This window comes from Lynx canadensis, chromosome D1, assembly GCF_007474595.2.
Source record: "Lynx canadensis isolate LIC74 chromosome D1, mLynCan4.pri.v2, whole genome shotgun sequence".
Lineage (NCBI taxonomy): Eukaryota > Metazoa > Chordata > Mammalia > Carnivora > Felidae > Lynx > Lynx canadensis.
Window position 1 is genome coordinate 106,639,558 of NC_044312.2, and position 23,322 is coordinate 106,662,879.

General features: G+C 52.4%; 1 protein-coding gene across 1 annotated transcript; it reads right to left on the bottom strand.

The window, feature by feature from the left end:
- Nucleotides 1-11,274: 11,274 nt before the first annotated feature.
- EEF1G (eukaryotic translation elongation factor 1 gamma) lies at nt 11,275-22,299 on the bottom strand. The gene is made up of 10 exons (XM_030331705.1): nt 22,198-22,299; nt 20,959-21,117; nt 19,954-20,017; nt 19,657-19,799; nt 18,956-19,099; nt 16,519-16,648; nt 15,924-16,128; nt 11,979-12,151; nt 11,765-11,889; nt 11,275-11,511 (listed from the first exon to the last, which is right to left on the bottom strand). Exons 1-10 carry the CDS (start codon nt 22,207-22,209, stop codon nt 11,353-11,355), a joined length of 1,314 nt encoding a protein of 437 aa, XP_030187565.1. The 5' UTR covers nt 22,210-22,299; the 3' UTR covers nt 11,275-11,352.
- Nucleotides 22,300-23,322: the final 1,023 nt, after the last annotated feature.

The window sequence follows — 23,322 nt, forward strand, 5'->3', positions numbered from 1 at the left end:
CAGGGCGGGCGGTGCAGTCCCCGCGGCGGAGCTGCTCCGAGTGGCCGGGCCCCCGCGCGCGGAGGCGGCTCTTGTAACTCCGGCTCCGGCGGGCGGGTCTGCCCCGAGCAGTGGGGAGAGGGCGGGGCCGGGCGGGGCCGGACTGGGGCTGGGACTGGCGAGCGGGGGCCGACCCTACAAGGACCCGGGAGCGGACTGCCGGCGTGGGGGTGGGGGGGGGCCACTGGGGGTCGCAGGGACGTGGGGGCGCCGCACGTCCGAGGGGCTGCCTTACCCTGCCCCCATCTAGTGCCCCCGTCCCTGGCGCGTGCCTGGATCTACCCCCAACGTATGCAGTGTGTGGTCTCCGCGGCCAGAAACTCCTCGAAGCTCCCCAAGGCTCATCCTCCCAGCTAGAACCGCGAATCAGCTCATTTTGCGGGAGCGGCTGGGGGGCTTGGGTGATTCGGCCGCGACCTCCAGCCTGGCGCGAACCTTTTGAGTTTTCTCTCAACCCAGGAACCTACACTTCAAATTCCAGGCCCCTGTCTCCTCCTGAGCTCCAGGCAGCCGCGCCCATTTCTCGCCTCGCCCCTTTCGGAGGGCCCCCAGCCCCTCCCCCCACAAAGCCGGTCTGAAGACGCTGGCCCCACCCCTGGAGTTAGGGTGCCCACGTGGAGTCACCAGGGCCCCACGCACCACGGTGCTGCTCCGGCCGCTGCAGCGACATGGGAGTCAGGCCGGCAGCCTCCCCACCCCCCCCCCTTCTGCAGACTCCTTGCAGGCCGGAGCGCCCGCCTTTCTACCTACCATTTCTTATCCGAGTCCCTCCCCCACCTCCCCACTTGGAAGGACGCTGTTTCCAGATTTACTGCGATTTCCCACAGCCACTTCTAACTCCATGAGATTTTATTAACCGCTTAATGATGGGGTGCAGGGGGGCCTTCTGGCGCTACGCAGTCCCCTTCCACCTCCCATTCTCTTCTCCCCCGACGACTCCTCTTATCCTTCCTCCTAGGCGGCCACCCACTACCCGCATCGAGGAAGCTTTCCTTCCTTCCCGAATGCTGAGGAAGGGAGACCCCAGGCTGGGGGGTCCAGGAGAAGACCTGGCTCCAGGCAGGAGCTCCCTCCTCGCTGCAAGATCATGAGTGGGCTAGGGCTGAGACCTGCGGTCCTGTCCTCTGAAATGGCAAACATGTTTACAGGCTAAAAATACCCAGCAGCCAACTCTGCTGCCAGCCCTGGGGGCTGTGTCCCAGGTCCAGTTACCAGCACAGGGTACAGGCCGTGGGGGAGGGAAGACATAGCAAAGGAGCCATAGCTGTGCAGACTCATACAATGGACACGGAAAGGTGGAGACACATGTGTAGACATTCAGACAGGCATCGACATGCAAAGACAGACAGACAAAGCAGAGACTGGGGCACTAGCATTCTCTCTATGTCTCTGTCTCTATGTCTACTGTCTCTAACTTGCTCGTGTGTGCAAGAACGTTCTCTCTCTCTCTCTCTCTCTCACACACACACACACACACACACACACACACATACACACACGTAGATACGGACTCAAACCCATGGCAGAGGCAGTCCCACCACACACATAACAAACACAGCCATAGACCCAGGATTTCTAAAGAAGCACCCTCTCCATTTTGTTCTGTACACCTTCCCTAGAACCTGCCTTATTTAAATGTTTGTTTATTCTTGAGAGAGTGTGAGCGGGGGAAGGGCAGAGAGAGGGGGCAGAGGATCAGAATCCGGCTCTGCGCTGACAGCCTCGAGCCCTATGAATGGGGCTGTCGAACTCACAAACCCTGAGATCATGACCTGAGCCAAAGACCAGGGACCGAGGCTCAACCGACTGCCCCCCCAACCTGCCTTATTAAAAAACCGGTGCCTGGGTGGCTCAGTGGGTAAGCATCGGACTTCAGTTCAGATCATGATGTCACGATTTGTGAGTTTGAGCCCCGAATCCTGCATCGGGCTCTGTGCTGACAGCTCAGAGCCTGGAGCCTGCTTTGGATTCTGTGTCTCCCTCTCTCTCTGCCCCATCCCTATTCATGCTCTGTGTCTTAAAAAATAAAACATTAAAAAAAATTTTTTTTAAGTTTATATATATACACACACACACACACACACACACACACATACATATGTATATATGTATACAAACTTCAACTTTGGGATGCTTTTAAAACACAAAAACCAAGAGCTATATATTTCCCTTACCAATGGCTTTTAATTCATATTTCATTTTCAGAAACATCTACTCGGCTTTTAAAAAATGGACCAAGAATACAGATAAAGTGGCCCGTAACGCTCCAAGTCAGACAATCCTTGTTGACATTTTTTAAATAAAATCAATGCCTCCATCTGGTGAAGAATGTAAACAATACAGAAAGGTAGGACAATAAAAAGTAAACATCTCCTTCCTCCCCTCCTCAGGCCCTCTCCCCAAAAGTAACCACTGCTAACAGTGTACCAAAGGATATCTAACTTTATGAAATGAATCATCTGGTTCCTTGAAAGTGCAAGTTTTCCCAGGACATATTTTTTTTTAAAAATGTTAATGTTTATTTTTGAGAGAGAGAGACAGAGCGTGAGTGGGGGAGGGGCAGAGAGAGAGGGAGACACAGAATCAGAAACAGGCCCCAGGCTCTGAGCTGTCAGCACAGAGCCCATCGCTGGGCTCAACCTCACAGACGGTGAGATCATGACCGAGTCGAAGTCGGACGCCCAACCGGCCAACCGACTGAGCCATCCAAGCGCCCCTTCCCAGGACATATTTAAATGGGAGTGGATTTACCTAGGTTTTCAGAAGGATAGCTCGGATGATTTGCCACAAAGACACAGGGGATCTGCAGAAGGGCTCTGGGAGTTTGGAGGGAGGGGCTGGAGCAGGAAAGGAACAGTGGGGGAAGGGTGCAGGTGTTGTGCCCTCACTGCAGCTTGGGCTCCTCCGTCAGCCCCCCAGGAGTGAAAGAGCAGAGGCTAGTGTCCTGGGCTCCAGGCCAACTTATCTGCTGCATTGTTTGTTCTGGCCACCCTCTTGGTCAACAGAGAAGAAGGCAGGAGGGGCTGGGTTTGGAGCAGCTATAGAGCAGGGGTTACTGTCCAGGTACTTCATTCAGAGGTAAGAGTGTCAAGATCCCTGGTGGGGGATGGTCCTGGGGACTGGCTGTTGCCCCACTCCAAGCAGGAGTGTAGAGAATGGGGTAACCCAGACCCTTGCCCGGTACAAAGCCACGATCGTGCCTGCTGGAGCTGGGATTTCCTAGGCCAGCTTCCACAGCGCAGGGGAAGGGAAACATATTCAACAATTTTCAGTGATGTGATTGGAGACACACACACTCTTTTGGAAATTTCTGCCAACCCTTCTCCTTCTGCCTACGGCTGTGGCTCTCCCCCCCGCCCCCCCAAAGCTACTCTAATGGTGATTGTGTCTAATGCCACAGCAGGCACTATCATGTGTTAGCTCATTTAATCCTCACATGCTCTGGGAGGAATGGTCTGAGAGGGTTAGTGATTTACCTAAAGGCACAAAACCCTCAGAAGCAGGGGTCAAAACTCCCACTGGCATCTAAGCTCCATGAGGGCAGGGAATTTTTTGTTCTTTGCTGTCTGTCCTGCGCCTAGAGCCGAGGCTGGCATGTAACAATCAATGAAGAACACTGTGTGGAATGAATGAGTGAATGAAGGAATGAATGAATGAACCAACTACAGGTACAACTGGCCCCACAGCCCTTGTTCTTTTCACAACAGCATCCTGAACCCCACACTTCCCTTCAAGGTCAACCTCCAGGGAGCAGTCACTCCACTTACAGACCTCACGTGCAGCTACACAAAGCTACACAAACAGTTATTGTGCTTCCAACACAAGGCCAGGGGCCCACGGGGGGGGGGGGGGGAGCGGTGCAGGGAATGGAGAACTTGACAGGATGCAATCCCTGCCCTCAAGGTGCCCTGTCCTGAAGGAACTGTATTCTGAGTCCCCTGCAGGTCCTATGCTTTGGGAAAATCGGACATGATCTTTTCGGCCAGGTCTTTTACACGGATACCTCACCCCCCCACCCGCACACAGATACACACACTATTTCTTTAGTGATAAGGATTCCTGCGGTGTCAACTTTGCAAAGAAAACCTGTATCTTGGGGCGCCTGGGGGGCTCAGTCGGTTAAGCGTCCGACTTCGACTCAGGTCACGATCTCGCAGTCCGTGAGTTTGAGACCCGCGTCGGGCTCTGGGCTGATGGCTCGGAGCCTGGAGCCTGCTTCCAATTCTGTGTCTCCCTCTCTCTCTGCCCCTCCCCCGTTCATGCTCTGTCTCTCTCTGTCTCAAAAAAAAAAAAAAAAAGAAAAGAAAAGAAAAGAAAACCTGTATCTTCGGGGAGGCTTCAGATTCGTCTGTCAAATTAAGGGCTACCCAGGGATCAGGGAGGACTTGAGCCCTCCCGCTGGCACTCCCATTATCTTTCAGCGGCATCCCACACCACAGTCCTGCAGATTCACTGGCAGAGCTAGGTGAGTTCTAGGACTCGTCATCACTGGGATACCCCAGCTTCCCCAGAAGTTTTGCTCCCTCCCCGCAGGGGGTTCCCTGGTGTGTACACACAGTGTGTGTGATGAACCTTGGGCTCCTAGGTTGCCAGGCGACGTGCCTCTGTTTTGTTCCTATTATGCCCATTTCCATAGCAACCACAAAGGGAGCTCTGTGGGCAGGCCCCTGGCCAGGGGATTCCCCTTCCCCTCCCTCCTCACCACAGTCCCCTTCTCTAAAATCAGTGTATTACAGGGAAGACAAGACGCCGACTGCTCAAAAAGTAATCATGGCTTTTAAACTGTGATCCCAGAAAGGAAGTGAAGTGTGCAATCTGTTTGCAGTCTCTTTGAAAGCAGACTCCCTGCCCCTCCCATGAGGGCCCTCTGGCGTGTCAGCCTTAGAAGCAGAGAAATGACTGTTACCCCTCCTTTGAGCCATCTGGGATCTCCCAGACCCCACCTCCACCCCATACACACACACCCGGAGCTTAGCATCTCTGCCAAACATCAGGCCCTTCCCTGTTCCCTTTTCACTGCTTCCCAATCTGTCTTCCCCAGAGAACAGCAGACCTAGTGGGTGATTCTGGGATCCACACATTAGGTGCTCAGCAATCATCAAACCCCAAACTCCTCACCCGCACTCAAAATCTGAAGTCGAGTATCCCGGCTCCGTTCAAATCCCAGCCTGTATTTAAACCCCGGACTTCAAATAAGGAGTTCCTGAATCACTCAGATCAGACAGCCGGGATACCGGAAACCCGCCCATTACACTCGGTCCTAATTGAAATCTTCAGGCCAAAGCAGAACCCAAGTTAAAGCTGATTAGAGAAGAAGAGACGACAGGCAGGGCTCTGAGTGCAGACTCTGGGAGGAAAGAAGGCACAGAAAGGCCGTCCAGGCAAGAGAAAGGGGACGAAGTGAGCAGGGCGAGTGGGACAGGTGGACATACCTGTCACTGCCTGATTCCAAGCACAGTCAGAGACAGCCTAGAGGCCGGGGGAGGTGTGGGTGTGCAGATGCGGGGAGAGCAAGAAGATATAGGAAATGTGGAGCCGAGATTAACGAAAACAGTGGCAAAGCATGATTGCATAGGCTGCAAAGGAGGGAGGTTGGAGGGGGGAGGAAAGGGGAGCTCAGAACTGAGCTGGGGACCCGGCAGTCTGACTGTAAGTAAACAGGAGCCCAGGGAGGGAGCTGGAATGAGCAGCCGACGCCCCAGCCAGCTCCCCTCCCCAGCAGGGAGCGGGGAGCGGGGAGCGGGGAGGGAGGGGAACACCAGGCTCCTCTCCCCTTTTTTGGAATCTGCCTTTCCGCCACCCTTTCCAACTTCCAACTTCCTCTGCCTTTCCCCCAGTTTGGGGGGTTGTGGGGGGGGGCCGGGGGAAGAGACCAGCCTGGGTTTCCCTCCCTCTTCTACTTACACTTCCCAAGTCCAGTTGAAGGAGATCAGGCTGAGCCGTGAAGGAAAGGCCTAGGCTGCCCAGAGCCTGAGTCACCACATAGTTGAGGTTCCTGTCACTCGAAGTCCCGCCTCTGCTACACCCTGTGCCCTCTGCCCGCCCCAGGACTTGGAGCACCGGGGTTGACCTGCCCTGGGACTTGCTCCACTTCTGTGCTTCTCGCTCAGCCAGGGCTGCTGGTGGCTTCGGATACCACCTTCTCTCTGCCTCCCAAACCGAGAGTGCATCCTTCTCTCCCTGCAGCTTTGGGGGGAAGCGCCCTCCTGCTCTTAAGAGCAAAAGTGACTCAGTGAGTGGCTTCGAGAACTGTGGAAAGGCTAGCATGCCCCCTTGATAAGTCACTTCCCTCTCTGGGCTCATTTCCTCCTGGGTGAAATAAAGGGATGACTTGATGTGGTCTCCCCGGCAATCCCAATCCCGAATAAGGTACATTCTGGACGTCTGAGTCAAAGAGATAGAGTGTAAGCATTGAGGAGGCTGGGAGAAAGGGGTATGTTTGCTAACCCCCGTCCTAACTGGAGTGGGTGGCATGAGGCACAGGCACCACCACCATAGGGCAGCCAACACCCTAGGTGACTGGGTGATTCAGGCCCCACATAGAGGCGGACTGGCAGGAAAGCACCCCGTGGCTTCCCTGTGACTCAGGGGAAATGCAGAGCTCCCTGAAGAATGACTGCTCAGGGTCCCGCTATAACCAACTCATCTCCCTTACACCTAGAAAGTTTCCGGTTGCACTGCAGGTCCCACTGCCTTTGATGGGCGCCCTAAGCTCATCATACTGCCTCCCTGGCCTACTCTACCCCTCCTACCTGGCCTTGGCAACCCCTCTTCCCTCGGCCTTCAACCCCATAGCCCTCCGGGCCCTGCCAGGTCCCCTCATTTACCCTTTGGCTCTGCCCATCCTCACTATCCACCCCCATCCCAGTGGAGCCAGCCAGATGATTGCAAAAGGGCTGAGCCAGCGGGAGAGGCCCTCACATGACAGCTGTTCCTGCTGCGGAGGGGAGGGGGCAGCTGGAAGTAGAGGGAAGCACATTCCATGGGAGATCCGATCAGAAATAGCCCCAAACCCTGACCATCCAGCCCCTGTTCTGCACATGGCCAGCCCATTGTGTAAACAAGGTAAGGTCAGTAGGCTTTCTTTGTAATCCTGAGGATATCAGGAAAACAGGGGGCAGGGGGAGGTTCCCAAAGGGGAGGGGGCCACAAGAATGAAAAGAGCCAAGGAACATCTAGAGATCCAGGGTCACCAAGGGCACTTTGGCCATTTCAGCAGGTCCCACCTGCCCATGGCGTTCTCTCTCTTATGAGACGTTCAGTGCTAGGGTCCGGCAGCCACCATAACCACCATTCCACCCATCCCTTGGGTGCTGAAGCACTGGGACACCCCAGTCATTCCACTGGAGTAAAACAACAGCCTCCTCCGGGAGCCATGCCAGCCTGATTAGAGCAAACAGACAGGAGCAGGTGGCAGTTTCTCTAACCTTTCAGGAGTGCCTATATTTCAGCTCCCCGGCATTAGGGGAGGCAGAGAGGAGAGGGTGAGGACCCCAGAATTGCGCTCAAACATACGGAGGACCAGGCTAAGCTGGGGAAGTTACCCTGCACTGTAGGTACAGCTTGGTGGGGAGAGGCAGGGAAGCCAGAGTCACCCAGGAAAACCCATTTGATTGTGTGGAGGGAAAGTTCTGGGTTCTGGGGACAAAGAGTGCTGGTTGCCATGAAAACCACAGTATTAATTTCAGAAATGACTGGGTGGAGCCTCCGAAACACTTTATTCCTCTCCCTTCAACATTCTAGACCCTTCCCCCACCTTTCAAAAGGGGAAGTGGCACATTGGGGCATGTGGGCAGCTGGTGGGATGGGCCTGACCCAGTGTGCCGAGCAGCTGTCCAGCTCCAGCTCAAACAGGACATGAAAAAAAAGAAGACAATCTAGGTCTTTCTTGGAAGAACTTTAAAGGCTTTCGACTTTTTAATAAGTGACTTAAGCAGAAGCGCCAACAAAGCTAAAATAAATAGCTGCTTATGACCAGTATTTACCAGTTTACATACAGGCGTTCCCATTCACACTCGGGGCTTCGGCAAGATTTCATCTGCAGCAAGGGCGGGGATAGAGCTAGAGAATATCATGCTGAGCGAAATAAGCCAGTCGGAGACAGACACATAGCATACGATTTCACTCCTATGTGGCCTTTAAGAAACAAAACAAACGAGCAAACAGAAAAGAGAGAGCGATAAACCAAGAAACAGACTTCGCTACAGAGAACCAACGGATGGTCACCAGAGGAGTGGAGGGTGGGGGTTGGGTTGACACGGGGTTTGGGGACTAAGGAGCGCCCTCGTCTGATGAGCACCCCGCGATGATGTATGGAAGTGGTGAATCACTACACTGTGCACCTGAAACGAATGGGACACTGTATGTCAACGATACTGGAATTCAAGTGAAAGAAAAGATTTCGTCTGCGGTCAACTGCACCCTTGAGCCCCGACGACCCCTCTCTAGTTTCTCCACCTCCCTTTAGGGATGCTCTAAGGTTTTGCCCAGTAGGTGGATAAAACAGCTTCCTCGGTCCACCTTACCCTAGTTCTCCAGGAACACGCCCTGTTCTCAGCCCCGACCCACTCGCAACACCCCCTTCCCTTTCCTGCCCGGGACCTCGGCCCCCGCCGGCAGGCGCCACACGGTGGGCGCCGGGATGCCAGTTCTAGGTGGTGCGCGGGTGGCGCGGGCCTGCCCCGCGTGTCAGGAAGAGGGCCCGGCAGAGACGTCCCCCCTGGCGCGCAGGCGCTCACGGGGCCGCCTCGGCGAGCCGGGCGGGGCCGGGAAGAGCGGAGGAGCCGGGCTGAACTCCAGCCAGCGCGGGGCCCTGGCCTGGATCGGGGAGGGAGGGCGAGAGTCCCGAGCCCGGGGAGCCCGGGGCTGTGCGGTGACTCAGGCCTCCCCGGGGCAGGGCGGGACCCGACCAACTCCAGATGGACCTCCCCTCTTTCCCGCCCCACATCTGCCGCTAGAAACTCCTGCTGTTAACCTCTTTCTTGCCCACCCCGGCGGGAAGGGGCCCTTCAGTTTCATCCCGCTTTGGAGGCCAACAGCGAGAGCCACCGAGGCCTCGACACCCTCCCCTCGAGCTGCCCACCCCACCTCTGCTTGTGGGTACTGGCCCTCCCCCAAGCGCAGGCCCGGCCTCATCCAACAACCTGGCCGCCCTTCTCTGCACCAAACCGCCAGTTTGGGGCACAGGAGGCAGGACGTGAGGATGAGTCACACTTCCTGCAGTCGGAGAGAGGCTGGGTCCACCAGACCCACCCAGTCCACATGGGGTGCCAGGCCTGCGGCAGCCCGCGCTCTAGCCCACCCTGCAGAACCCCCCCCCCCCTTTTCCACAGCAAGGCCCCACTCCTGGGCCTCTTCTAAGTATTCAGCTCCTGGGAAGACAGGATACCGAGGCCCCACTCCTGGGCCTCTTCTGAGTAAATATTCAGCTCCCGGGAAGACTGGGGGTACCGGGAAGCAGGGGAAGATGACACAAGTGAAGGCGCAGGAAGGTGTGGCGTGGAGGGAGTCTGACAGGTTCGGCAAGGCCCCAGCACCCAGCGCAGGGCCCAGCCCCACCAGCAACTAGCACTTTTAGATCCTAACCAAGAGCAGCCCGGGAATGCTCGGAAGCAAGACAGGTGGCAAGTTTGGATCCGACTCAAGATGATCTGCCAGGGAGCGAACTTGAGCAAGAACCGACCCATCCTCACCCAGCTGGATTCCAAACCACAGCCCTGCTTGGCCCATTCTTCCCAGAACCCCCACTGGAGTCCAGGTCCCCAGCTAGATTACAGCCTTACCCTTTCCCAAGCTACCAGACCCTGTCTGTACCTGGAAAGATCACCTTCTTCCTCTCCCAACCTAAGCCCTTCTTTCTCCCACTAAGAAGGTGGGAGAAAAACAACAACAAAAAACATAAAACCATAAACTAGAGACCAAAGGTTGAGTGGCGACTGTTTCTTCATATGCCTCAAAACACGAATCCAACTAGAGCTTTCCAGCTTCACCTGAGCTGTTAACCCACAGGGAGACCCTCAAAGCTCTTCAAAAAGAGAGTAGGAACAAGAACCTCTGAAAAGGTTGGAATAAAAATTAAGCTCAGAGGAGATAAAACAGTAACCACAGGTCTGAGCAGGGTTTTCAGATGGCAATTATGACTGCTCTACATTCCAGGAAGCAGCAGGGCACATTAAGAGCATGGGCGTCAGTGACACCCACTGGGTTCAAAATCCTGTCTCCACAGGCAAGTCACTTACATCTCCGAAGCCCACTTCCTTGTTAGAAAGTAGAAATACCCCAGGGGTGCCTGCGTGGCTCAGTCGGTTAAGCGTCCGACTTCCTTCGGCTCAGGTGATACCTCACGGTTCATGGGTTTGAGCCCCGCGTCAGACTGTGCCGACAGCCCAGAGGCGGGGGCCTGCTTCAGATTCTGTGTCTCCTTCTCTCTCTGCCCCTCCCCAACTTGTGCGTGCACCTGCATGTGTGCAGCCTCTCGCTCTCAAAAATAAACCAAAAAAAAAGAAAAAAGAAAAAAGAACACCCCATAGATGATCCACAGCCAGCTTAGGGCCAAGAGGGCCAGTGCCTGTTGTGAGCACTCTATGCCTGTATTCCCACTTGTCTGAAGAACTTAAACTATGACCCTTGGATGCCACCACCTACCTACCTTCCAGGATCTGTGAGAAATAATGCGAAGTTCCTTGACACTGTGCACTACTGTAGGTTAGTTCTTAGCACCATTTGCAGGCACTCTCTCCCTTCACTGGGGAAGGTCTGCAATCTGGTCCTCAAGAATGAGGTAGCTACTTGGGGTGCCTGGGTGGCTCAGTCAGTTAGGAGTCCCACTTTGGCTCAGGCCATGATCTCCCAGTTTGGGAGTTCAGGTCCAAGGTGAGGCTCTGTGATGATAGCATGGAGCCCGGAGCCTGCGTCAGATTCTGTCTCCCCCTCTGTGCCCCTCCCCTGCTCACACTCTCTTAAAGAAAAAAAAAATAATAATAATAAGGTGGCTACAAAACACCATGTCCCTACCCACCCTAACTGTATCCAATCTTTCTCAGCTAGGGTAGCAGTCAGTCATCACGGTAGAGGCAGGGTGAATAAAGACAAAACTGAGCAGAGGCCTCTCTGCTCTTCCGAAGACTTCTCTCCTGCAAAGGGAGGTACCGCAGGCCCATAAAATACCCTGCTTTAACGTAAACTAGTCCCCTTGGAAGAAGCCATCACTCACAAAGGAGGCAGGACAGGTAAGGGTTCAATGTTCAGTTTCCTTTAATGACCCCCATCTCCCTGAAGGGCAGGTGCAGGCAGCTAGGTGACGGCAAGAGATGTTCACTTGAAGATCTTGCCCTGATTGAAGGCTTTGCCCACGTGCTGGAAGGCCCCCTCCCAGGAAAAGTACTCTCGGACCAGCGTCTGGGCCTCCTCACTGCCAGGATCCAGTTTCCGCCACGTATAGGACTCGTAGTCCACCTGCCAATCTGGACTCAGCTGGGGAGAAAAAGGCCAGGTTGAGAAGCATGTGGTCAGGTTATCAGATACTGTCCCACACCTGTTCCAGCTCATGTGTTCCAGCTCAGACACATGTCATCAGCTCCTAAAACTCCTGTGACTGTGACGGCTCCTTCCTGTACATGTTCCTTGAACTCTCCTGAATGCCTACAAGGCACAGGAATAAAAGTGTGTCTCCCATACCCTTGCCCCACCCTCAAGAGACAGACTCCTCCCCTACAACTTTCCTCACCGGAAAGGCAAGCTCCTGGCCTCGGAAGACCCAGACTCCAGAAATGGAGCTGCTATTGTTGGTTCCAAAGAGGATGACACTGGCAAAGGCATTCTTCCTCAGCTTGTCCAACCGCTGGAACATTCCTGAAGGGGTGAGAGAGAACACGCTGCCTTTAGGATCACATCACCCACTACCTTGTCCTCCCTTCTTCCTAGACCCACCCTCTGCTCACCGGTGATGAGGTTGCAGCTCATGAAGGTCTGGGTGAGCTCCTCGGGGAAGCGGTACTCGGAGTACCACAGAGACCAGCCATCCTTATCAAAATGCTCCCAAAAGTACGGCAGCGCCACAGAGAGGGTGTCCTCGTTGGAGTATTTGCGCTTAAATTCATCCAACACGAAGGGACTGAGTGGAGGGAAAAAGCAAGGTCAACGTGGAGGTCCTACTGAGGCAACCAAGGGCGGTCAGGCTAAAGAAGAAGCTAAGGGCAATCTTCACTTAAAATGTACTGGTTTAAAGAGGTCACTGGACTGGCAAACGGGTACAACCTTACGAGGGAAGAGAGCTAAGGGGGTCCGAACAAGGGGTCTCTAGGGTACTCCTTTGCTCCCTGCCTAAATCGGCTGGGATTGAGGAGGGCGGGACCTGCCCAGGGGGCGGGGCGCGCCGGAAGGAGGCAGCCCCAAGAAAGGCACAGGGAACTGCTGCCCCCTGGCGGAGACCTAGAATGAGCACTCCCTTTTCTTCCTGGCAGGCCCCTGGGGGGGAGGGGGGGTGCTTTCCCATTGAGTCACACTTAAAAACTGACTCACCCAACTTTCTTCCCCCACCATTGGCCTCTTCAGGTTACATACACTACAATGTGACAGCAATGTAAGCAGTGAACATCTTCAAAGGGACTCCACCCCAGACCTTACAGCCGTGGCCTTAGTCACTCTGCCCAGGAACAAGTCCGGATGCTGAAAAGCCCTTAGGTTCAGATTATTTTTGAAGCGATCTGGCTCAGATCTGGCACACTGAGCAGAGAAGGTTCTGCCGCTACAGAGAGATCCCTCTTCTCACGGTAGCAGTTCTACTTTTCTTTGCAGTTATAAAACCCACAATGCCAGCAAACAAGACAACTAATTAACATTTTTATACACTTACCACTAGTGACTTTCCAAAGATGATGTATGTAGTTTTGTGCCTTCTACAATTTGTTAATTTGATACTATATCACTCTATATATCTTTTTACAAATGTTTTAATGGCTGGAGCGCCTGGGTGGCTCAGATGGTTAAGCATCTGACTTGGTTTCGACTGAGGTCATGATCTCACAGTTCGTAGGTTCAAGCCCCCCGTTAGAGTCCCGCACAGAGCCTCCTTGGGCTTGTCTCCCTCTCTCTGGCCCCCTTCCCGCTCATGCTCTATCACTATCTTTCAAAATAAATACACAAAAAAATTATTTAAAAAAAAAGCCGTTACTAAATGTTTCATTGGTCCAATTATTCACTAACATAAATAACAGTAACAAACCCTGGAGTTAGAAACCATTAAGTGGTGCGGATCTGCCCACTGTTGCATTACAGCAAAGTAGAGGCTGGACTTCAACCCTGAGTCCCATGTTCCTTCCCAAATACCCATCAGAGGCCTCCTCTGAGGAGCTTCCATCTCAACCACTCAAAAAAGGGACCGGGGATTTTTTTCTTCCCACCTTCCCAAACTGTTGGAACTTTCTAATTTGTGACCACGTTGCATCCATTTCTCAACCAAATGACCACAGGCTCTCAACAGCTCCTGGAACAAGTTGAGCTGGAAGGCCTTAAAAGGACTAGAACTAACTCGAGACAAATAGTATTCATCTTTGAAGACATAACCTTGGTGATCTTAAAAATCCAGGGGAGGGGCACCCGGGTAGCTCAGTTAAGCGTCCAACTCGATTTCGGCTCAGGTCACCATCTCACTGTTTGGGAGATCGAACTCTGGGGCTCCATGGGGCTGCTTGGGATTCTCGCTCTCCCTGTCTCCACCCCTACCCCGCTCGAGCTCACGCTCACGTGTGTGTACACACACGCGGACATGTTCCCGCGCTCTCTCAACATAAAAATAAAAAATAAAAAAAAAATCCAGGGGAAAAATCATCTAGGTAGGCAGCCCAGTAGAGCGTCATGGCAATACAACAAATTGGTATTAACCAACATTCCCCAAAAGAAGAAATGCAAAGTTTATTAAAGATTTTCAGTTCATTGATTTGTTTTCTGCCCAGAGTATACAGACCTAATATATGTGAAAATCTCTAAGAATTAACGGTGTCTATGTTACAACAGCATATGTAATTCGGGTTAGTTATCAGAGCATACTCACACACGCCAAAAAGCCTATTCAACTCTCGACCTGCCCCTGTGCTAAGTTCAAAGTACGTCACTTCGGTTCAAAAAGAAATACATCTGTAAAGAACAGCTGCACCTGAAACCTTCCTTGGTCTTGTATGAACTGCTAAGCCTAAGAGCTACACTCCAAGTTTCTCCCCAAATGGGGAAACAGCAGCTCCTAACGGTGACCACCCAGCACTAGGATGCTCGTCATTTAGAGGTCTCCACGCTCCTATCGTACCCTCCAGCAGTGTGCACCTTCATGCTGGGTTAACCCATAAAAAACCATTACAGGGCGCCTGAGTGGCTCAGTCGCTTAAGTGTCCGACTCTTGATTCCAGCTCAGGTCATGATCTCACAGTCTGTGGGTCTGAGCCCCACACGGGGCTCTGCGCTGCCAGCACAGGCTGCTTGGCATTGAGTCTCTCGCTCTCCCTCTGTCCTGTCCCTCCCCCGCTAGCACTCCATCTCTCAAAATAAGTAAACATAAAAATAATAAAAGAAAGAAAAGAAAACCAGCACAAAATAAGGGAGGCTGAACCCTGTTAAACACTAACAGAACTACTGAAAGGCCAGACAGCTTCGGGAAAGGCAGAGTAAGCAGGTGAGAAAAGCAGGGAAAAACAAGAACTACATATGTGAAGTGGCTACGGACAAAACCAGTATCATAACGCTTGCAATTTTTTTGAGAGAGAGAGAGAGAGAGAGAGAGAGAGAGAGAGAGAGAGAGAGAACACGCGAGCAGCATGCATGCAAGGGGCAGGGAGCAGAGGGAGATAGAGAATCCCAAGCAGGCTCCGTGCTCAGCGAGGAGCCCAACATGGGGCTCGATCCCACGACCCTGGGATCATGACCTGAGGTGAAATCAAGAGTCAGATGCTCAGCCAACTGAGCCACCCAGGCACCTCATAAGGCCTGCAATTCTAATGAATGACCTAGGGCAGTGACTGAGAACTTGAGTCTGGAGAAGCGGGCAAGTACTAGATGTCCCACCATTTTCACCCAAAAGTTTCCTTTGACCGCGTTTTCTTCCAAGAACCCCAACCTTTACTGAAAAGGTTGGAAGTGGGTGGGGTGACGACCATCCCATCTATTTCTTTCTCCTTGAGGGGTTTAACTCCCCACCAAAAAATGAACCAGACAGGCACTATGGAGCCATGGTCACCTTCCTTTTTCTCAGTAAGAATTTTTACACTGTCTGTCCATCCAAACAGTAAAAATAACAATCAAACGACACTGACCTGGTGTCACGGCTTCAGAGCCAGCCCAGCAGGGCAGACATGAGGCTCTCTGTATCCTCTCCCTGTTAGCTCTGGGGGCTCTCAAATCTGACTGAGCATGTTCAAGACCACTTTACCTCCACACCCAATGCTGTGCCCCGTCTATTTGCTAGAAAGGGAGTTCTTATCCTTTTCCCAAATGTAAGAAACATACTTAGAATCTGCCTTCCACTTTTAAAATGGACCCAATTCTTGGGGCGCCTGGGTGGCTCAGTCAGTTAAGCGTCTGACTTTGGCTCAGGTCATGATCTCATGGTTCTTGAGTTCGGGCCCCGCATCAGGCTCTGTGCTAACAGCTCAGCCTGGAACCTGCTTCGGATTCTGTCTCCCTCTCCCCTCCCCCCCTCCCTCTCTAAGATAAACGTTAAAAAAAATTTGTAAAATTCACCCAATTCTTGAAAATAAACTCAGAAGTTGCTTTACTTGCAAACAAACATCCTTCACTCCTGCACGGACACCCTAAAACTCTGGGCCCTTGCTGTGTAAGGGGAACACGCACAGGGACGCACTGGCCTTCCTGGGTCCCTAACTCTCCAGTATCCTTACCTCTTGGGCAAGTGAGCAAAGGGGTCCTTGGCCTTCGGCTCTGCAGCCAGTGCCTGCTCACATTCATCCATCTCCTCCTCGGGAGCAGGAGCAGCGGCCTTTTTCTCCTCTTTCCGCTCAGCCTGGGGCTTCTGCTTCTCTTCCCGAGAACCTTTCTCTTTCCTTGGGGTGTCCTTTTTAGGCTGGCTCTCTGCAAACTTTTTAGCTGGTACAGAGGAAGGGAGAGAATTCAATGTCCTGCCTCTTTCCATGTGCCTCTAAAGCCAGGCAGTGAGCAGGGTAACAGAGGAAAGCTGCCGGGTGGGACTACGAAGGGGCCTAGGCCCTGCGCTGCCAGCAGTTCCCCATACGTCCCCAAGCCAAGAACACAACCCTCGGCAACAAACACGCACCACTGTTGCTAGACGTTAATACGAACAAGTGAGGGTACGTATGCTTATGAAACAAGTTTCCTGAAATATCGGTCACTATGTGGGATACCCTACATTCTGTGGGTCCACATAACCCAAAAGCCTGATGGAACATCAAAGGGTCGAGACTGAATGAACCAGCCCCTGCGTCAGGTCGCACGGCTCTTCCGCCTGCTCCGACCTACCGTCAAACTGGGCCATCTTCTCACAGAGTTTCACCTCCCCCAAGACAGCTCGGAACTGGGGCTGGTTAATGCAGGTGAGGAACCAGCGGTTGGTATTAGGGAAGGCCTGGCGGAAAGACGGCTCCAGGACCTGTCAGAACAGAAGGGTGGAAACCGAGTCAGTGGAGAGAAAGGTCCTGAAGAGTGTCAAGCCAGAGACCCTTGTTTCTTTCTAGATCAAAGCTCCACCTTCCTCTCGAGCCCCCAGATGGCAGCTCCCTAGAGTCCCCTCTTACCTGGGGGGCTACTTCCTGCTTACCTTCCTCTTTTTCACAGTACAGTCCAATTTAACGGGTGCTTGATCCCACCCCTCATTTACTACAAATCTACTTAGCACAAATGTTTACACGGCACATTACTCCCTTTTTTTTTTTTTTTTATTAAAGCTTATTTATTTTGAGAGGAAGCAAGAGAGAGAAACTAGCAGGGGAGGGGCAGAGAAAGAGGGAGTGAGAGAATCCCAAGCAGGCTCTGCACTGAGAGTGCAGAGCCTGATGGAGGGCTGGAACTCACAAACCAAACTCATGAACCAAGAGATCATGACCTGAGCAAAAACTACGAGTCAAAATAATAACAACAACAACAACAACAACAACAACAACAACAACAACAACAAAGAAACCTAAGAGTCAGACACTTAACAAAAACTGAGCCACCCAGGCGCCCCCGGCACCTTACTTCTTTTACAAAGCCAATTCACACCAACATATTCCAATCTTCAATTCAATAAATTTTTTTAAAAAAAGGAAAGGAAGGGGGCGCCTGGGTGGCTCAGTCGGTTGAGCGTCCGACTTCGGCTCAGGTCATGATCTCACGGTCTGTGAGTTCGAGCCCCGCGTCGGGCTCTGTGCTGACAGCTCGGAGCCTGGAGCCTGTTTCGGATTCTGTGTCTCCCTCTCTCTGACCCTCCCCCGTTCGTGCTGTCTTTCTCTGTCTCAAAAATAAATAAACATTAAAAAAAAAAGGAAAGGAAGGAAGGGAAAGAAGGGAAGGAAGGTAGGTAGGTGGAGGGGGGGAGGGGAGGATGCCTGGGTGGCTCAAATGGCTGAGCAACTGACTTTGGCTGAGGTCATGATCTTCTGGTTTGTGGGTTCAAGCCCCGCATAGTTCTTGCTGACAGCTCAGAGCCTGGAGCCTGCTTCGGATCCTGTGTCTCTGTCTCTCTGCTCCTCCCCCACTCATGCCGTGTGTGTGTGTGTGTGTGTGTGTGTGTGTGTATGTCTCTTTCTCGCTCAAAAATAAACAAACAAAAAAAAGGTGGGGCGCCTGGGTGGCTCAATCAGTTGGGAATTGAGCTTCCCAGCTTCGGCTCAGGTCATGATCTCACAGTGTGTGAGTTCGAGCCCCGTGTCGGGCTCTGTGCTGACAGCTCAGAGCCTGGAGCCTGCTTCAGATCCTGTGTCTCCCTCCCTAAGTAAAAAACATTTAAAAAATTAAAAAAAAAAAAAAAAAGTGCAGACACACAGAGCTATCAATTACTCATTTTGCCAAATAAATAAGATTAACAAATACCATCTATGTTAACCACACGATCCAAACTTCAGAAACTAAAGAATGTTCAATAACAAAAAGAAGTAAATAAAAATTCAAAAGCAAAAAAGTATTTCAATACATCACACGGTCCCTTAAACTAAACTCAGCTTCATAAACCAACTCATTTACCATCTTGTAGCTTGCAAAGACCAGAGGGAAAGTGACCTTGGCACAGAGATAGAGCATAGCAGCCAGCAGTGTTGGTTCTGCAGTGCTGGGTTCAAATCCTTCACCATTTATCAGCTACGTGCCCTTGGACCAGGTGCGAATTTCTCCTCACCCGCACAGCAGAGCAAGACTAAGATGATGCCTGCAAGGCCCCTGGCACCGTGTCTGACACAAAGTAGGTGCTTTTTCTCTTTACAATTACCATACTACTGCTCTGGACCAGCATCAGTCCGAGAGCTGCTGCTCGGGACCCAGCAACATGTCATTTTCTTTGACCTGAAAACCTCAAGAGTAATTACTACTACCCTGGTTTTATAGCTTACAGAGAAGAAAGGACTAAATGAATTCTCAGTCGCTCTCACTCACCTCTACCTACAACTTGTAAGTAACGAAGCCAAGAACCGAACCTAATTCTGCCTCCACAAGATCTTCTTGATGAAGCGACCAGCTCTGTCTTTACAACCAAGCACAGCTGGCTTTCCCAAGAAATATGGGAACAAAACGAAACATCTTAGCTGCCACAGAGAAATCAGGACAACAGAACATTACCAGACTTCTCAGAAAGGGGAAAAGCAGCATGGCACTCAAATGTGGAATTCCTAGAGTCGAGCTGTTACCTGAAATGGCTCATCAGACTCATCCCTTAGTTTCTAACCCCACCTACCCTCTGCCGACCCAGATTCTTTATAAACGTCACCTGTTTATAGAGCCACAACAGAGTGCAGACAACTGTGATGTCAGCCAGTGTCACACGTTCGCCCACCAGGAAAGTCCTCGTCTTCAGGTGAGCATCCAGCAGCCCCAGAATTCGCCTCACCTCCTCCTTTGCATTCTCTGTGGCCTGTTGATTTCAAATGACCAAACTTAATAGTGGGTATCCCCCTCTTCCCTGCTCCCCTCCCCCAATGATCGAACTAAGATAACGATTTCACTTACTAAGTTCTGGCTCATCCCCAGCCCTTTTGCAATGGAGTCAGACTCCAGGATCATTCCAAATGTTATCAGACACTGAAGCTCTCAATGTCAAATTTCTTCATGGTGCAGTCTGGCTTAATTTCCCACTATACTGACCACAGTCCTGTATTTTTGGATTTGAGAAGGAACCTCAGAGGTCACCCGGTTTAACCACCCTCCTGCCATTGGGTATAGCTTTTCTACAGCAGAAATCTCTCCCCTGACCACTCATGACAGGCACCACCTCCACTGGGTCTATGTGACAAAACAACCCGGATACCATCAACAGCCCAGTGCTCCAAACTCACACCCAAGAGACTAGGTCTTTTATCATCCGTATGTTCTTAGCATCTCCTTTCCTCAATCTATTTAATTCCTTACTCCCGACACTTAGGAGCTGATGCCATCCCTGCCCCTGGCTTCTCCCCAAGTTCCAAGGCTTACCTGCTTGTTGTGGTGCATGATGCCCAAGGTAGGGAACACCCAGGTACTGGCTGGGGGCACTATGTCGCTATCAGCAAAGCTCACCCACTGCACCACCTGGGCTGCGGCCTCAGGAGTACTTCCCCGCAGCTCCTCATTGCTCACTGCAGAGGCAGAGCACAAAGGTCAGAACTTTGGGGTCATGCCAACACCAATCCAAGTCCATGAAAATTCCTCTCCTGTCACTCCAGCTCACCCTTATCCTCTCCTACCTCCTTCATTCCAGATCTTCCCATTCCCACTCCCACCACAAATTACCATAGTAGGCAATGGCATTGCTCTCGAACACACAGAATCCATCGTCACCCTCAAATGCTGGAACCTGGGATAAAACAGTCGAAAGAGGAGTGGAATGAAAAAAAAAAATAGTAAGTAAAGTACACAGTAATTTCTCACTAGCCAATCCCAGGCCCTAGAGTTGTTTTGGATGAAAGTTCTTTTATAAGGCTGATGATCCTTACTAAGCAACTACTGACACAAACTATTGATATTATCTGAAACCCCAGAACCAAAAATATTTAAGTTACCTGGTATCCCTGGTATCTCAACTCACATGGAAAACCCAAGGATTTAGATATTATCAAATACTTATGTAAAATCCCTCAATCAAATAGGCAAAAGACCAGAAACTAAATGTTGTCTCTTTTCTCCATATTCTTGAAAGCAGGGTGGTACTCCCCACACTACACTGATCTCTTCTCTGTTTAGTATGGTTAGTTACCCATCTCTAAAAGCCCCTCAGTCAGCTCATGGCAGATACCTGATACATTCGCACTAAAAACAGTCAAAACTCATTCTCTCTCCCACAAATAAAGAAACCTGTGAATTTTACAACAGGTCACTGAACAGGCTCTGCATTATTCCCAACTATGTGCAAATACACACTTGTCTTAAAATGAAAAATTTTTGGGGGCGCCTGGGTGGCGCAGTCGGTTAAGCGTCCGACTTCAGCCAGGTCACGATCTCGCGGTCCGTGAGTTCGAGCCCCGCGTCGGGCTCTGGGCTGATGGCTCGGAGCCTGGAGCCTGTTTCCGATTCTGTGTCTCCCTCTCTCTCTGCCCCTCCCCCGTTCATGCTCTGTCTCTCTCTGTCCCAAAAATAAATAAACGTTGAAAAAAAAAAAATGAAAAAAATTTTAAGTCAATGAAATGTAAAAAAAATAAATAGATTGTAATATGGAAAGCGCCCTTTTAAAAATGGAGGCCGTCTTCAGGCCTCCTTGGATTCTCAGGACCGGAGACCCCTCTCCACCGTCCTACTCACCTTGCCGGCAGGAAATTTACGGAGAAATTCAGGTGTGCGGTTGGTTTGGCCAAAGTGGAAGTGGGGTGGTGCGGAGAGCACGCGGACCTGAGCCCCGCTGTACTGAGCAGCAATGAGAGCCTTGAAGGCCCTCCAGTTTTCAGGATATGTGTACAGGGTCTGTGGGGGGAGGGGAAGATGGAGAATGTTAATGACAGAAGGGTCTCAGTTCTAAATGTCACCTCCAGGGATAAATTCCCTGAGTTATTCCCAATCCGTTCAACTCCCTCTGGTAAACCAAATTCTCTGGTATCTGTCATGTGTAATCAGAGTCCTCTGAAATACCGGGGACAGAACTACACACCAACTACTAAATAAAGCTTGTTGACAGGTTTGACCTTCCCTAAGGACAGCTCTAGAAGCACTCTCGCCCCCTCAAATGTATCTTCAAGAAACCCAGAACTTCCAGCACCCGCAGACTCCACCTGCCGACAGACAGACACTCCTCCTTTCCCTGGTTTCATTCATTGATGGTTGGCGAGTACCTGCCTACTCCACCGCTGAGCCGCTCATCCCTTTAAAGCACCATCACTGTTTATCACACACACCGACCGTTTCCAAGTTCCCTTCAGAACAGCCAGGCGAAACCGAATGGCATCCTCTCCTCCCAAATCAACTCGGGTCTCCCCAAAAGCCCGTTCCTTCTTGTCACGCTAACGTCCCCCCCACCCCCGCCCGTCCCGTCCCGCAGTGAGTTCCCTGGCAGTAGCTTCTCCTTCTCTTAGCCCTTCTCTTAACGGTCCAGCTGGGCTGACTCCAACGTCCGGGGATTCCTCTCACTCTCCAACCTCCCCGATGATGAGCCCTTAACCGGAGACAGCCGTACCTGCCCACAAAGACCCTCGTCTTAACCCAGTCCCTGCTGTTGCCCCACAAAACGGTCACAAAAGTTGTCAACCTGCCCGGATACCATGTCTCGAAGCGGCAGTGAACCCGAACCCTTTTCTCAGGCCCCAGACGGCCAGGATCTGACATCTCTTTTCTCCACTACCCCAGACCCTTCCACCTCTTTGGCCTCCGAGAGCCCCAGCCTCAGTTCCCCTCCGGGGCCTGGAAGCCTTGCTCTCCAACAGTACGATCTCTAGACCCCCCACCAGTTCCCCACTCGACTCCAGAACTCCTCTGACGCCGGAGGGCCCCACTCGGGCAGAGGATGGCGTCGGATACCGTGACCTGGATCGCCAGAGCCGGCAAACTTACCCCAGCCGCCATGGTGATTCCGCAGAGAAAGGGGGTGGGGCTCTCGGCGCTGCCGCAAAGTAAGCCGTCCGGGAGAGAAGGGGGGGAAGGGGAGAGCCGTGGAGAAACAGCAGCCGCAAAGCGAGGACGGCATAGAAGGCATACGCACGACAGTTCGGTATCCCGCGGCGCTGAATTGGGAAAAGAGAGGGGTGGGGCCTGCCGGCCTGCGCGAAAAAGCCCGCGCCTGCGCAGTGGGACTCTCGACTGGCCCGCCCCTCAGGCACGGCCAATCCGAATCCCGACGTGGAGGTAGAAGGCGCGGAGGGTAAGCTGTGAGAATGGGCCGCAATCCAGGGCCTCCTCTGGGCGGCGACGTGGCACCGGTGCCAACTCCGCGCCGCGCGGGGTCTCAGAAGCGTTCCCCACCAGCTCAGGAACCCGCGGTGACTTGACGGGGATCCTGCAGTCCCCTAACATCAGGATTGTGGGACACTCACTGGAGCGGAAACAACTCCTGCGTGGATAATTCCATTTGTTCCCGCTCTGGTTTTCTAGAGAGGATGAATGTCTATCCGGAGCCCAGGTCAGAAACCCTCTGCAGAAGTGAGGTTTCCTCGCATTAAATCACCTTGCGGCTCCGGGATGCAGTTACTGCAGGAACGGCTCTGGTACTGGTCCTGCAGCAGGGGAGGGCCGAGAGAGAACACAGCGGATCCCTTCCGCTCGTCACCCTTAGGGGCAGTTTACCCATGATGGGCTGCCCTTTACCCACGCTCAGGTCGGAGAATGTTTCACCCATTTTAATAAGAGCAGGATGAATTCTGTAAAGTGAGAGAACGGTTGTAGAACCCTGAACCCCAATTTCAGGCCGTCACCATATAAATCTGGGCAGCAAGGTAAACGTGGAGCCAAACTTGGTTCTTCTCACAGCTACTGCCCCAGCCCCCCAGCCTTCAGGAACTCTGCTGAGTGGGCCCCGGGTGCAGGAACACACCATCATCACGGGCACTCACTGCCAAGTTGTGACAAATGGTATGATGGAACAGGCTGACACACGTTTTGGGGTGGCCAAAGGCACCTCTGAGAAGAGGCGGTAAGGTCTGGGGAGGGGAAGCACTGGGTGGAAATTAGAGGACACTGTAG

Excerpts from the sequence above, each read along its gene's own strand:
- EEF1G (XM_030331705.1), bottom strand. Across the intron at positions 12,152-15,923 it reads TTTGCTCACTTGCCCAAGAG|TCCCTTCGTGTTGGATGAAT; the intron begins GTAAGGATACTG and ends CCCTCCACTCAG. Across the intron at positions 11,890-11,978 it reads GAGCTGCAACCTCATCACCG|GAATGTTCCAGCGGTTGGAC; the intron begins GTGAGCAGAGGG and ends TCACCCCTTCAG.